This window comes from Apteryx rowi, unplaced genomic scaffold, assembly GCF_003343035.1.
Source record: "Apteryx rowi isolate R43461 unplaced genomic scaffold, aptRow1 scaffold_37, whole genome shotgun sequence".
Classification (NCBI taxonomy): domain Eukaryota; kingdom Metazoa; phylum Chordata; class Aves; order Apterygiformes; family Apterygidae; genus Apteryx; species Apteryx rowi.
In genome coordinates, this window is record NW_020450196.1 from 2,540,137 (window position 1) to 2,551,000 (window position 10,864).

At 40.9% G+C, this 10,864-nt stretch overlaps 1 protein-coding gene across 1 annotated transcript in view; it reads left to right on the plus strand.

The window, feature by feature from the left end:
* Positions 1-6,395, plus strand: part of ADAMTSL1 (ADAMTS like 1) — a 202,462-nt gene extending 196,067 nt beyond the window's left edge. The window contains exon 30 of the mRNA XM_026073568.1: positions 1,199-6,395. Coding sequence (XP_025929353.1) covers positions 1,199-1,305 — 107 coding nt within the window. The 3' untranslated portion in view covers positions 1,306-6,395. The remainder of the gene's footprint in view (positions 1-1,198) is intronic.
* Positions 6,396-10,864: the final 4,469 nt, after the last annotated feature.

Consider the following 10,864-nt stretch of genomic DNA (forward strand, 5'->3'; position numbering starts at 1 on the left):
GGGGGGAGGGAGGGAACAGAACAGATGTGCCTTGTTCAAAACCAAGCACTGTTACATCAGCATCTGCCTGGGAAACAACACGCAGCACAAGTGTAAATCACTGTCTCTTTGTCTGCCATGGTTCCCACTTGCTGATTTTAAAGCACAACTCCTAGCCTCTAGCATGCAACCCAGTTCCAGTGCAGTCTTCACAGGAGCTGGGATTCATGAACAGCAGCAGAACCAGCCTGCACTTGGCTACTGCCACACCAGCTCTGATGGTCCCTCTCTCTAGAGGAAAATGAGGACTCAGGAGGTCCAAACTGAGCTGAGGCTGGGGTCCCTTAATGAAAGTGGAAGGAACCAAAGGAGTTTAAATGTACCAAGCAAAATCCTCACTGTCCCTCTAGCTGCTTCCTGCTACATAGAAGGGTCCTACATCTAGTCAAGAAAGGAGTTATTTGGCATGGATACTATGGGAGAGAACTGTACAACTACTCTCTGAAACCGCCCCTCTCATGCCTTAGTATGGGAAGTGGGACTCTCTGAGACTGCAACGCACATGAGGACTTGCAGAGTTACCGGACAGTTTTCCAACCAGGAGCTCAGCAGTAGGAGGTTGTGGGCTCAAAAGTGCTCTGAATAGTGCCAGAGACCTAAAAGGCCAAAGAAGCTCAAAAGCAGTTTGAATTATCTTAATATCTTCACCTGGAGCTGAATGTTCTTGTTCTTGAACATGCTTGTGAAAAGCACAACACAAAACTTGGTCAGCTGGGATGGCATTCCCATGCATTGTCTTTGTGAAGTGCACAAGATTGGACAAAGTGCCTTTGACCTACTCCATTTAAATAAGTTTTGAGTTTTATTTACTATTCATCTTCAATTTAATAACAGCTATAAAGAAGATGAAACTCTTTCCAGAGGAGTGACAGCTTCCCCAAAATGAGAGTAGGTGAAAAGCTGTCAGGAGTGTTGAAACAGCCTGGGAGCCCCTCCTCATGCTCTGGAAGCAATGGCTGGCCACTCTATTCTCCTCTGAGCCTTTGGCTGCATGAACTGCCCACGCAGTACTTGCAGCAAGTAAATGAGTTCATGGGGAGACCTCCTGACACAAAGTTGTCTTGCTTTCCTCCTGGTCACCCAGCAAAGTGTTCTCAGATAGGAAATCTTTCATTCATTGCTTCATTCCCATTTCTCCTTTTTGTTTCTCTTTTGCCAGTGGAGTGCAGAGACACCACAAGATATTGTGAAAAAGTGAAGCAGCTCAAACTCTGCCAGCTCACCCAGTTCAAATCACGTTGCTGTGGGACTTGTGGAAAAGCTTGAAGACAAAAGCAAAGGAAGTGGGGGAAGAAGGGAATCACAGCCTTTGCTTCGCTGTGGCAAGGACTCTTACAGGAAAATACAAATGGAATGGAATTTTTTTTTTCATTTTATTTATTTATTTCCCTTTTTAAAAAAAGAAACGTTTTACAAAGTCATTGTTATAAAGGGACTTGACAAGTTTTCCCATCTATAAATGTGGGAGACAGAATGTAGCAAAATACAGTCATGGTGACCAGAAAGAATAGATGAGTCACATGCCACCAGCAAGATGGGTCTGAGAAGAGTGGAGATGTCTCAGAAACCATGTACACACCTGGAGACRGATGGGGAAGCAGATCTAAGTCAAAAGCTAGCACCACATCAGACTACTGAGACATGAATCAAAGAATCAAACAGCTTCACAGATCATGGAGAAAAAAGACTGAAGTAAATGTTCAACTGTGCAGTGTGCAGATACTTCATTTATCATAGAGTAGTTTGGGGATATAAGCGTATGATTTTGCTTTATAAATCTACTTGTTGCATCTAAGTTTGGGTTCCTTTTTTCTTTTTATACCTCTCTCTCCCTCTCGTCCCTGGCCTTCACATGATTTCAGTGGGAGACCCTCTTAAGTATCTTTGAGGACTTAGCATCTGGTGTCTGAGGAAGCTGAACACTGCTGCATAATGCAAATGAGTTTAAAGTATATCTGAGAAAGTTCACTGGGGGTTGGGCTTGAGGGGGTGGAAGGGCTGGGGAGAGGCGGCCTCCAGCATAAAAGGGATGACAATACAAAGTGTTGTTCGGGAGAAGAGAAAGAATTATCTGCTGTTGACAGACTGTAATGCAAACATGCAAATGCTGTCCTGTACAGAGCACAGGCAGGAAAACTAGTAAATGACTGTGGTAACAGAAGCTGCTTAGCATAGTGCATCTGACTAACGCTCGTTTGGAGTAGAGAGCAGTACCAGTTGCCAGAGTTCAGGTGCTTTCAGACCTGAGGCTTAGTAAGGAATTTGAGGAAGTGGGTTTTCCTGTCCTGCTAATATGGGATTTCTTTCTCATGACAGCCAAGCCTTTCAGTCAAGTAGTAAAAAAGAACTGGTTTATGTTTTGTTTTGGCTATTGCTACTAGGTAGAAACAGAATGGATTCACCATCAATCCCAGAGGACTGTTGCCAATGAATTTTAAGAAACTCGCTGTTCTCTGTTTGTCTCCCACAACAAAATGTGTGCTCTAAAGAAGTGCATTTTTAAGACCATATATAGCACCCTGCAGAGATGATCTAAAACGTGAGACTCAAGCATCACTCCCACAATATGACTTTGAATGCTGACTGTGAGTATTCACCCCAGCCAGTTGCAGTGATAATCAGTGTTTCATCCTTTTAGTTGCTGGGCACTCCCTTCTCAGAGAAAGTCATCCTATTTCAGAATAGGACCTTAACATTAGAAGAGATTTGCAAGACTGGGGTTTGAGCATCATGAAACTTTAAAGGAGAGCTCTCTGGATCTGGGGTTTGGGTTCAAGACCATCTCTAAATTAAAGGCTTGGCTGTGCCTCTCCTGTCACTCCCAGCAGGGCTCATCCCTTGTGGTATATTAGTAAAACAATGTTAAAGCATTGCTGTGTTACAGCTTCCATGACATGGATTTCTCAGCAAACCTTTAAGTCCTCTTTTGATGTCAGTGTCAGGTTAATGACATTAAACTGCCCCTAATTTGGCTAATTTGGCCCCTAATTGTAATTCTAAAACACCTCTGGCCATGAACACTCTCACTACAAATGGGTCTTCAAGAAATAGTGTTGCTAAGCATCAGTGTAACTTTTTATTTAAAAAAAAAAGAATGTCTTTCTATGTATGTAAATGTATATCTTTTGTGTATATTTATTAGGATTTCTTGTATAAAATGTGCAATATTAATAAGTGTACATTATGCTGTCCAGATAAAACTATTTTGGGGGGAGGGGTGTTAATCTCCCCAGAGTTTTGTTCCTCTAAAATCAATGGTAATAGTATATTTCTCTTATTTTTAATAGCACTTGCATTTAACTGGGGATCTGCTTCACTGTGTACAGATTGCTTTGTAAGCTATGACATGAGGGAGGGAGGTATGGTGTTTTTAACTTGTGAAATGATAGTTATGCATGGAATGAAGGACAAATTCATTAATAATAATGTGGTGGATGTTTCTAGTACAGTAGTTAACAAAAAGGAGTATGGGGAAGTATTTACATTTGTTTAATAGCAAAACATAATCAGATGATCACATGTTGAATTATTAGCTGTTTAACTGTGCCTAGGATAAACATGAAGGACCAGATCCAGAGAAGCCACTGTGTAGCCTTTGCACAGTATGAATGTAATTTCATGTGTTTGTCCTGTGATTTGTGACTTGGCAGTATCTCAGAAAGATAAGAATTACTGAATATTATACAGAAAGAGGCTTTCCTTCCCTAAAAAAAACAAACCAACAACTGTATTTATATAGTTTTTGTACAAATAATGCAGCTTATTTATTTAACTACTGGTGTCTGATGTGTTCTTTATTAATCTTAAAAACAAAAGCCAAATGAAGTAGCAAAGTTTGTGGTATCCTCAGACCTTATTCTGTGTTACAGTAGCTGCAGACATCTGTTACACAAAGTCCCCAAGGCAGGATCAACTCTCTTAAAAAAAAAAAAAAAAAAAAAATTAAGTCTCCAGTCACTGAGATTCTGCACCATGTCTTGGAGATCTGTTTTAATGCTTCATTAGCTTTCCTTTATTCTTTGTTGTTGTTGTTGTTGTTGTTGTTGTTGTTGTTGTTGTTGTTATCTAGGCTGTGTTGTTCTTGTAGAGATATAAAACCATCACTGCTGGTCCTAGCCCCATGGGGCTCAGTAAAAGTGCATTCCTTTTTTCCATGTAGAAACTTACTGTAACTCTCCTCAGCCTCTCTGAAATGAAGCAACCCCAGTTACTTCAGTCTTTTTTTGTAGGTCCCTGCTGCCTTCACTAAAGGAGTTTGCAACTCCCTGAAGCATCAAGTATGTACTTAGAGGAAATCGTAGTCATCATCAGAATTACAGTCAACGCATGAATCAAGTAAATGCATTTACTCTTAGCAAAGACAAAATCAAGTTTTGAAAACTAAGCTGATTCTGCTGTAGCCCTTTTCAGACAAATGGTATGTCACTTTTAAAAGGGGACAGTGGTTTTGCTGCCTAGTATGATGTTCCTGCCTATACTTTTTAAACATCTATACGGCAGGTGAGGAATACTTCACAGACGCATGTACATACACATGCACACACACAAATGCAGGCAAAAGAGAAGACCCAAGATTGCCAACCGACTGTACTGAAAACAGTGGGAATTCTGTCATTCATTTTGATTGATACAAGTAGGAAAGCTGGTGTTGCTATAAACAGCAGGTCAGCTTAGGTTTCCAAGAGAATAATTATTCTCTTTTTATGCATATGACTGTAATTATCAATCAAGGCAAAAAGCCTTAAAAAGACATCAAAGCAAGCTTCCAGTTTTGTTCTCCCTACTAATTTTCCTTAAGGAAGAAAAATGCTTCTAAACAGTTGCACAACAAGCCCAGAAACACAGTGCTGAAAGGTTTCCAACAGGACATTTAATCCAGCCCTCTGCTCTGTGGCAAGGTAAGCACAGTTAAGCTATTCCAGACATGTATGTTGACTCTGCTCTTAAAACCACAGAAGTTATAAGCAGAGCTTTCCAAGGTAACCTTCAGCTGGAATTTTTTTTCCTACTCTATGGCCTAAATCATATGAGCTGTAATATAAGCCTTTTTTTTTTAAAGCTAATTTCTTTTCTGTGGGTAGACAGCTAACACATGTTCATTCTTCTTTATAACTGCCTTTTATGTATTAGAAGACCCCTTCTCTTCCTCTCCCTCTTGCCCAGTCCTTAGTCTTCTCGTTTGTCAGCTATATGAACTCATTCCTTCCGCTTTTCTCATAAATCTTACTTTCTAAATCTTCACTTCCTCTTTCTCTCTCTAGGTTGGCTGCATTCTCTCTGTTTTGCTCCCACAAAATGGACACACACTTCAATTCACAACCAGCACCAAGAACAGAAAAATAGTCTTGGATATTTTGCAACCATCCCTCAGAGCAACACTTCTGTTTGCAATAGCCTCTCATTTTGACTTGGTCACTTTATGCACTTCCAGTACAGCTGCTAATCAGCTATACCCACTTCTTGTACTGCATGTCTGATTTCTCTTTCTGGTCTGATGTTTTATACCTGCCTTTACTAGGTATTGGACCTCTTTCCCAGGCTATCAGCATTTTCAAGACATGAATCCTGATTTTTGCCATTAGCCAGAGAGCTCTTAAGTGTGTTATTTCAGCTTCTAAGCAAGTACTGGAAGTAGTAAAGGAAGTACTGACTAGAGTCAGGCCTTTATGGCATCACCATTTGAAACAACCACTGCAGCTCGTCCATATCTTTTTAGGGACAGGTTTCTTGACCTCTAGTGTGCTAACATTATTAGTGAAATATAATCTAGTGAATCCTGATATGCTCTAAAAAGGACATACATCATTATATCAATATTATTACCAAAGATATATCTGTGGCTTCCAACTGATCTTCTTTGCAAGTTATCCTATCAAAAAAAAAAAGTAAATGATCACCTTATTACCGCTTTGGTGACCAAAAGCTGATTCAAAAATAAATGTGCTTGTTCTGCACCAGCATAGGCTGACTGACACCTCCATTTGTAGCAATAGGTGAATCAAGTGCTAACTCTCCCAGATTTCTGGGATCACAGAAATTCTGTTAAGCTCTTAATGATAGCTGTCGGTGAGTCACAGATCATTTCAGCAGGTTCTTATATAATCTTTAACATTCAAAGAGTTTCAAATGTCAGATTTTCTCACAGACTGCCGTTATGTATAGATGGATAGCTCATAATTGCTAATGCTTTATACAGCTCTGCATGTCAGCTGCAGACAACAGCTTGGGAATCATAGATTTAATCTTTCTCTTCATCCTCTTGTTTAGAAGTATATGTGTATTTATCAATAGTGTTAATTATTAACTGTCAAATGCAGCTTTTATTGGTGGAAATTAAAACAAAGAAGTTGTCAAATACTTTAGTTTGCAAAAAAAAAAAAAAAAAAAGGTGGGCAGAGATGGTCAGCTGTCCTTTTTCTATTGCTCTGACACATTTCTCACTCTGGAACGATATTGGTTTATTGTCATTTTCACCTAAACTACTCTTCACTATCTCCAACCAACTCTTTTCAGTTGATCAGAATCAAATCTAAAAGAGTTGTACATAATAATTTTCCCCAAATTTTGAAATACAATCGCCACTAATGCATTTCAATAGTACATAACCAACATATTATTTATCCAGATTTGGATGGAAAAAGCAAAGTCCCACCAAGTCCTCTCCCGATTATGATAATTATTTTTGTCCTCCCCTGCCTCTTCAGAGAGATACAGTCAATTAATCTGCTGCCATTTTACATTTCAGGGCAAAATTGTACATGGAGCCGTCAACACAACAGTACATTTTAGTTTCCATCTGTCAGTCTGAGAAGCAAATAGGGTGCTGAGCCTCAGCTTTCCTTTGGTGGTCAGCGATGAAGAGTGAGACTAGGAAGTCCATGAAACCACACACTCCAGCCTTTTTTTTTGGCCAGTGTTGTATGAAATCTGGAAGAGGCTGTACTGAGCCATCCACAGCATTTTGGGGGTCTGAGGCAGCAAGGCTGAAAGTACACAAGTGCCTTTGAATTACAGAAGTACCACAGCAGGGTCCATCTGGAAGAGTTTTTCCAATGGAAAAACAAAGCAAAACTGAGCACAAAGTAGCTCATGAAACATAGTAAAACTGGTTTGTGAACAGCAAATCCTCACTGATCAGGCTCTGTACACTATCTCATGCTCGTATAACAAGAGCTTTGTGCAGGAAGAAACAAGGTTAGCACAACATAAAATAGCTTCTCACCATTAAAAAAAAAACAACCCAAAGAAACAAAAAATGAAAAAAATCATCAAATTGTAAGTGCTATTAGTAGAGATACTGAGAGTGAAGCCTATGCCCTGTCACTGAAGTGGAATATAGCTGACAGCATAAATTCATGAATGAAAGTGTGAAAGTTGAAATATTTTCTGCCAACACCGCCAAATATAACCACAAAAACAGCCAGATAATTGGTTACTCACAAGAATCTGATGTACTGATGAAACATTACCACCACAACCTCTTTCCAAAGAGAAACTCCGTCCAATCATGCTCTCATGCTCCTTCCACACTCCCTCTAAAACAAGTGCCTCCGTCAGCAAGAAGGACATCTTTTGAGGAACAAGAGCACCACATTTCTAAAGGCCAAATTCTTCTGCATATCGTGTCAGTGAAGCTACTCCTGCACAAACACAAAGCTTACATGACAAAAGCAACCCCGGTACCACAAAATGCTTGACCAGAGGCCACAGTCTTGGTCTGCAGAATTGTTCCACACTTTCCCCAGACACACAAGCCCCCTTTCCTGGTACCAGCCAAAAGACTGGGCACTTAGACAAACCTCTCAGAGTTCAGAAATACACAGGATGGGGYCTCACCTGAAGGGAGCCCGAGACTGGAGACCCTCCTGTACAGCCAAAGCAAGCACTCTGCAGCCAAGGAGGAGGGAGGTAAATTAGCCACCTGTGCACAGGCTGAGGTTTATAACACCCCAATAACAAGGGCTCGTTAGCTAAAACCATGAACAAACTGCATGCCACTTGTCTGTGTTGCAGTTATCTATCCTTCCTGCTAACACACTGCACCCATATTGGAAGGAAAAAAAAAACAGTAGTGTTCCCTAAGCCTTTAAGCCCCTTGCAAAGAAATGCTTTGAATCTATGTAGACATAAATAAAAGTGTTCAGCTTTATGTGGCTAAAGGGAAAGGTGGCACTGGAGGGTTGTATTCTGGCTACACATAAATACTGTTTGCTTAGGCAGTGGCAGGACGTGAATGACTGTATAGTCAGCATTTACTTATCCACACATGGTTAGGATGACATGGGCATGGGAAACCACTCTCCGCTACCACCCTTCTTAACACTATAAAACAGTCTGCTGCTTCTAGATCTCACGTTAGGTTTGGGTCTACTTCTTTTACAAACCCCGTAGGGCCAATGGCAAAGCACAAAAATAAAACTTGAACCGGAAGGATCATGCTAGACAAGCCGTGAACAACTTAATGTCCAAGTGAGGAGCCAGGACAGGTTTCTTTTCTTTTAAGGAAATTCCTAATGGTTGTGCTGAGGAGAAGTTTGGTTTTGGCTGTAGAGAGAGTTCCCCCCATCCTTTTCTCAATATACTGTTTTTTTAAGGCAGAAATTATTGATTTAAATAAATAGTCCGCGAGATTGATGGATGCTTGTTAAAACACTTCGCCTATTGAAACACTGATGGAGTCAGTTTTCAACTAACAGAATACAATCTAGTGATTTTATTACCAAAAAAAGAAAAAAAATCTCACTGTTGACCCACTACATACAAATCACAGCAAATCAAATCCAGCTGTGCACAGGGAGGATACCACAGGCGGTGGGAAAGCAGACCAGGGCCTGCAGAGCAGCATCTTTGATCCCACTTGCTGCTGCTGGGCAGGATCCCACAGGTATGCGCCTCTCTCAACTGTGAATTAGAAGTCCGGGGCAGTTCTTTGCACCAGAAAACAGAGTGCTGGTGAGTTGGATGAGAGTATAAAGCCAAACACACTGTTGGCACTTTAAGAGCTACCCTTTTCCTTCCCTGCCGAATGCAGCCTAAAACATATGTAGGACAGATCCAGAGCCAGATGGAGAGATGAAAAAAATCAGGTTACTCCAAAGCAGCATTTCTCAACAAAGACAATAAGAGGGGCACAGATCAACAAATTATGGTTTCTAATGTGGGAAAGAGGCAGAGAGAYGCTAGCACAACGCAGGGAAGAGGGTTTTATAAAAGATGTTACTCAGTTCAGCAAAAAGCAAACTCCACTCATAATACCTCAGAAAATTCTGTAAAGAAAGCTTCCCATCTCAATGCACTCACTTTATAATTCTGCCCCAGGTGGCTCTTTCCAACTGACATGACATTGGTTACATCAGGGCGATCCACTCCATGTCTCAGGAAAGTCATTTTTGGTCTCATAAAGAAAGTGTTTGCTTTTTTGTACATTTTGAGTCCAGCTTACTTCTACCTCAGAAGTACCACGCCCAGGATCAGTATTGCTTCCGTCTGAGATACAAATGTCCTTAGTCCTTGCTGATGCATACCACTTATCTTTCAATACTTTCCTCATGGCTCTGAAATCCTTGAGGTGCTGACAAGTCTCTCCTCCTCTCTCTGTCAATCATCTGTTGCATTGGGTTGTGCTCTTTCAAGAGTTTGTACTGGTAAACTTTTTACAAATCTTCTGTCTATTCATATTCTGAAGCATAAATATTTAAGATACTAATTTTTTGACCTCTAACCTATTGCCAGCTTTCAATTCTCTAGAGAGGGAGTAACTCTGTCACCTAGAGATGTGAGGCCCTAGGCTTGTAGTCCCTGCAGACAGAGATAGTCTTGTGTGGTTGAACAGCTGATATCATGCAGCTCAAAACTGAACTGGTTGATAAACTCCCTCTTTATTCCAGCTTAATTTAGTCTCTGTTAGTGCTGTTTTATTTTGGTTCCCTCTGAGGACATGGGAATTAAGTATTTTTGCTTAACCTGTTCAAAGGCAGAAATGCCAGGCCTTCATGCCTTCTGGCTGACTGGAATTTTGGAACTTTGGACCTTCTGGGAAGTTGGTACCCTTCTAACATTTAATTTGGACATTTCTCCTTAATTCAGCTTTAGTTCTTCAGGTGGGTAACTGCCTAACAGATTTTGTTTTTCCTTGGAGATAGTAGGGCTAGTAAGTTCTCCTATTGCTTTGGTGTTTTCAGGGACACAAGGAGAAGCCCTCCCTCTGAGTGAGCTCTGTGGGGTGTGTATGGAGGACTTCTCCTGCACGCAGCTGATGGTTGTTGGCACTGACTACAGTAACTGACACTAGTGTAGTAACCTCTTTTGGCACTGATTGTTTTTGTCTATTATTGCTGAGTACAGTCTTCTCTGTTCTCTTCTGCATGCTTCACAGAACATACTAACTGCCCTACATGCCTTTCTCATCCCTGCCAAGGAAAAAGTCCCTTGCTGTCATCCTTGCATTTTGGCTTTTGAAATACTCTTTGATAATGGATTTTATACATAGGCCAATCTTTAGGTATTCATGACATTATCCATTCTTCAAATGAACAAGATGAATGAACAGGAGGTTCCTCAGTTCCTCACAGCTGATTCCCCTCTCCCACCCTTTTGTTCACCAAGTGAGAAATACCACCCCTGCGTCTCAAGGGCAAGTCTTACCAATTTCTCAGGGGTGCTCCCAACACCAGCATCTGTGCCAGGGGAGGTAGTCTCTTTTCATTCCCCTCATTATTTCCCCACAAAGCAGGCAGTTCCACTATACAGCACCTGAGAGGTTTCTGAACAAGTGCTAGTTCATCAATACTTCTGGTTCTGCCATACTCACAGGTACAATTTCACT